The sequence below is a fragment of the Scylla paramamosain genome, chromosome 39 (assembly GCF_035594125.1).
Source record: "Scylla paramamosain isolate STU-SP2022 chromosome 39, ASM3559412v1, whole genome shotgun sequence".
In the NCBI taxonomy this organism is placed as follows: domain Eukaryota; kingdom Metazoa; phylum Arthropoda; class Malacostraca; order Decapoda; family Portunidae; genus Scylla; species Scylla paramamosain.
In genome coordinates, this window is record NC_087189.1 from 14,904,882 (window position 1) to 14,909,881 (window position 5,000).

The 5,000-nt window shown below is 40.5% G+C and overlaps 1 protein-coding gene across 5 annotated transcripts in view; it reads left to right on the top strand.

The window, feature by feature from the left end:
• The window catches only part of LOC135092280 (hemicentin-2-like), a 261,861-nt gene that overhangs the window by 228,354 nt on the left and 28,507 nt on the right, over positions 1-5,000 (top strand). For all 5 annotated transcript variants that reach the window (XM_063990731.1, XM_063990732.1, XM_063990733.1 and 2 more), the window contains one exon: positions 503-633. In XM_063990731.1, the coding sequence (XP_063846801.1) occupies positions 503-633 (131 nt within the window). The remainder of the gene's footprint in view (positions 1-502; positions 634-5,000) is intronic.

The window sequence follows — 5,000 nt, forward strand, 5'->3', positions numbered from 1 at the left end:
GAGAGAGAGAGAGAGAGAGAGAGAGAGGGAGAGGGAGAGAGTATGTATGCCAGCTTCAATTATCTTACCTTTCACTCACCTGTCTCATTCTTCCATCGTAAACAATCTATCATAGGCTGCCTCATTATCTCTCTCTCTCTCTCTCTCTCTCTCTCTCTCTCTCTCTCTCTCTCTCTCTCTCTCTCTCTCTCTCTCTCTCTCTCTCTCTCTCTCTCTCTCTCTCTATTCATAACTTTATTCCGTCAATCTTTTTTCTTTTATCTTTGCTTCCTCTATTTCTTATCTTATCTTCCCTCTCTTCCCTCTTACTTTTCTTCTTGATAGTCTCCACTTTCTCCTCTCCTCTTCCTTATTCGTCTTTCTCATTTTTACACTTCACAGTTGCTCTCTGTTTCTGTTTTTATTTTTTTTTACTTCCCTCTGTGTTTCCTTTACATACTCACTCACTCACTCACTCACTCACTCACTCACTCACTCACTCATCTGCTCCTCTCCCCCGCAGTCGCCCCGCAGGTGGAGCTAAGGGTTGGGTCACGACTGGAAGGCACAGTGGTGAAGAAAGGCAAAAACCTGTATCTCACCTGCCACGTGGACGCAAACCCGCCGCCTCACAAGCTAATCTTTATGCACCAGGTGAGTCTACTAATTACAGGTAACGAGAGGTGTAACAGAAAGGTAGTACATGTGCTTTAGAAGTGGGTGTAAGTGTGTTTCTTAAGTGTTTAATGTGGATGGAAGTGTTTATGAAGGCTTAAAGAGCGTTATTTTTTATGTAAGAGTGACACTAGCTGAGGGGAATAAAAAGAGCGAAAAAAAAAGTTAATTATGGACGATTTATAATTAAAAAGGTGCTGATGTGTTCAAAAGTGGCTTGTTTGGTTGGAAAATGTGAATTTAAATGTACAGATAGTGTAAATGTGTTTTATAGTTATTTTTAAAGGTGTTTTGCGTATCAATGTGCTTCTTAAGGCTTAAATGTGAATGTTAGTGTTTATTAAGGGCACAGGAGTGTTGATTACTGATAGCTAAGGGCGAGGAAGGGAGGAAGCGTTTTGTTTCGTTTGCCAGTGTGGATTAAAGTGTGTGTAAAGTGCTTAAGTCTGTTATGGTTACCTATAAAGATGATTTGTGATTACAGAGAATACTAATTAAGTACAGGTGAGTTTATAGTTAGTTAAAAATGTTTAGACTACTTGCCAAAGCTGCAGGTATGACAGTTTAATTAACAAATGCATTACAGTTAACACGTACAATGATACAAAAATACAGATATGGAAAGTGAGACATGAGGTTGAATATACCGATATTCCCACGCTTGTACAGGTGAGAGCCTTGCAGGGGAGGTGAAGGTCAGTGTGTGTGTGTGTGTGTGTGTGTGTGTGTGTGTGTGTGTGTGTGTGTGTGTGTGTGTGTGTGTGTGTGTGTGTGTGTGTGTGTGTGTCTGTGTGTGGGTAGCTAAGTGGGTGTATGTAGTTGTGTATGTGTGTGTGTGTAGGTGAGTGTAAGGATGTATAGATGTCTGTGTGTGGGTAGCTAGATGTGTGTGTGTGTGTGTGTGTGTGTGTGGGTTAGTGGGTCGGTGAAAATGTATGAGTGGGCGGTTGAGTTATTTTCTTTCCTCTCTCTCTCTCTCTCTCTCTCTCTCTCTCTCTCTCTCTCTCTCTCTCTCTCTCTCTCTCTCTCTCTCTCTCTCTCTCTCTCTCTCTCTCTCTCTCTCTCTCTCTCTCTCTCTCTCTCTCTCTCTCTCTCTCTCTCTCTCTCTCTCTCTCTCTCTCTCTCTCTCTCTCTCTCTCTCTCTCTCTCTCTCTCTCTCTCTCTCTCTCTCTCTCTCCCAATACTTTTCTCGGGCACAGGTGGTCCTTATTTAGGCTTCCAGGTGAGTTTATGTCTCCTCCACGTGTTCCTTTCCTCCTTCCTGCCGAGCGCCTCTTTTCCTCCCTTTTTTCTTCCCTTCTTTGTCTTCTTTTCTCTTGATTTATTTCTGTCATCGAAGGTTTTTTATTTATTCAGTGTTTTCTTATATTACGCTTTTTATTTTTATCATATTTGTTTGTTATTATTTTTTTTGTTATTATGGCTCATGTTATAGATGCTACGACTACTACTACTACTACTACTACTACTATTATAATACTGTGTTCTCTTCTGCAATTCCCTTCTTCCTCCTCCTCCTCCTCCTCCTCCTCCTCCTCCTCCTCCTCCTCCTCCTCCTCCTCCTCCTCCTCCTCCTCCTCCGGCAGCTGGTGGCATAGTGTTGTCATTACTGTCCTCAGGTGTGCCACATTCACCGTTCGATTCCCCTTTACTCATAGAACCAATGTGCCAGTGGTTGTTGTCTCTCTCTCTCTCTCTCTCTCTCTCTCTCTCTCTCTCTCTCTCTCTCTCTCTCTCTCTCTCTCTCTCTCTCTCTCTCTCTCTCTCTCTCTCTCTCTCTCTCTCTCTCTCTCTCTCTCTCTCTCTCTTGCATAGTTTATTTTTCTTTTTATCCTCATATGTCATCTTTATTCATATTTTCATTTGAATTAACAATATTATTTTCATAGTTCGTCAGTTAGTTAGATTTACTTATCATTTATTCATCACCCGTTTATTCACTTTCTTCTTCTTACATTGCTGTGAAGTCTATTTGCCTCTATTTAATATCCTCTTTTTTTCTCTCTCTCTCTCTTCTTTACGTTATTTTTACTTTTATTTAATCATCTGTTAATTTTTTTGTCATTCACTTCCTTCCACCTTTATTACATTCCCATCAAATATATTTACTTCTATATGATACCTTACTTTTTTCTCTCCCTCCTTCACGTAACTTCCTTTTTTATCCCCCAAGGCGAGTGTAGGAAGGCAAAGGCGAGAGGGTTAAGTAAATAAAAGTGAAAATGACCTGCCCTTAATGCTGCTATTTAGGGCAGAAGGTGAGAGGTAAACACCAATTTCCTGAGGTGGAGGCTGGGTGGAAGCTGGGAGAGGGGAGAGGAGGGGAGGGAGGGTGTGGATGCGTGTGTGCGGTGGAGGGATAAAGGGAGGTAAGAGAGAGAGGTGGATAAGTGGTGGGCAAGGGGGTGGAATGTGAAAGATAAAGGTGGGAGGGGGAGAATGTGGAGGAGAAAGTAGAAGAGAGAAGTGGAGAACTGTGGAGGAGAAAATAGAATTGGAAGAAGATGGGAGGGAAAAGAGGGAAAAGTTGGAGAGTCGATAGAATGTAGGAAATAAAGTTAGAAGAATGTGGAGGAGAAAGTAGAAGAGAAAATGGGAGACTGTGGAGGAGAAATTAAGAAAAAATGTTAATAAGATAGAAAAGAAAAAAAAAGAGTAGAGAGAATGTAGGAAATAAAGGTGGAAGACTGGAGAAAAGAAAGTAGAAGAGAAAAGTGGAAGAATGTAAAGTAGGAAAGTAGGAAAGAAAATTTTAAGTAAGGAAGAAGAGAAAAAAGGATAAGAGCAGAGAGAATATAGAAAATGAGGATGGAAGCGAAAAGAAAGGAGAAGAGAAAATAGAAAGAACTTAAAAGACAAAGAGTGAAGAGAGAAGAGGAAGAGAATGAGGATAATGTAAACAACAAAGGCAAAGAATGTGAAAGAGAAAAAAATAGAAAAGAAAAGAGAATTGAAGGTAGAAGAACCAAAAGAGGAGAGAGAAAATTAAAAGAAAAAAAGAAGAGAAAGTGGAGAAAAATGAAAGAGAAAATGTTACAGTAAGCAGGAGAGAAAGAGAGGTAAAAGAGAGGTGGATAAATGGAAAGGCTTATGTGGAATGAGGTATTTTCAGTGGTTGATGAGAGCGTAGGTGGGTGCTGAAGTGGAGTTTAGGCTGGTCGGTGGATGGGTGGATGAGTGTGTGGATGGGTGAGGATGTAAGGACGTGTGTGTGCGTAAATCTGGATGGATGGATGAATGGTTAGGGGGGATAGTGGTGAAGTAAGGTACGTTCTCTCTCTCTCTCTCTCTCTCTCTCTCTCTCTCTCTCTCTCTCTCTCTCTCTCTCTCTCTCTCTCTCTCTCTCTCTCTCTCTCTCTCTCTCTCTCTCTAACTCGATTTATTGCCAACGTCTTCTCTTCCTCTCTGAATTTTTCTCTTTCGTCAAACGTTTTTTTCACATTTATTTTTCCCTTTTCCACTTTGAAACGGAGAGAGAGAGAGAGAGAGAGAGAGAGAGAGAGAGAGAGAGAGAGAGAGAGAGAGAGAGAGAGAGAGAGAGAGAGAGAGAGAGAGAGAGAGAGAGAGAGAGAAGCAGACAGACAGGCAGACAGATAGACAGAAACGAGGGGGATACGGAAACAGGTAAGGTATTGAAATGTGGCATGGTAGGACCGTAGAGTTTTAACATTTGTGCAAACCGGATAAAGTAAATGCCATATGATTCAGTTGACTGTCAGCATTGTTTTGTTATTTAGGCGATTATCCGGAGAGTTTTAGCACTGATCCACTTCCTACACGCGTAATGGATAAAGGACGGACGTACAGGGAGTCGATTTCTATACTGGAAAATTCAGTGGTGTGTCTTTCTTTTTTTTTTTTTCTATTTTGAGTAGTTTTGTATTTACCGAGTTGTGTTAAGCTTTTGTAGAGTATTATTATTTTTTTTTTTGCTGCTTTTTTATACTAACATTACTTCTATATTTCCTGCTACTACTACTACTACTACTACTACTACTACTACGACTGGTATCACTTCATTATTCCTTTTATCACGACTACTATTTAAACCACTGCTCTTCTTTTATTACAACAACAATTTCTATCTATATTATACAGTGTGACTTCTGCTAGTGTTGATATAATACATGCACTTATTATTTTGTACTTGAAGAGTTAAGTGGAGGCAGGAATAACGTAGGCAATATTCCATTAGTGTATCCATTTCAAATCGACACAAATCCATTTATCCTTTATTCCTTTGTATAGCAAGCGATAATTTCAATGCCATTAATGCCCGGATTACTATTAGGCTTAACACACACACACACACACACACACACACACACACACACACACACACACAC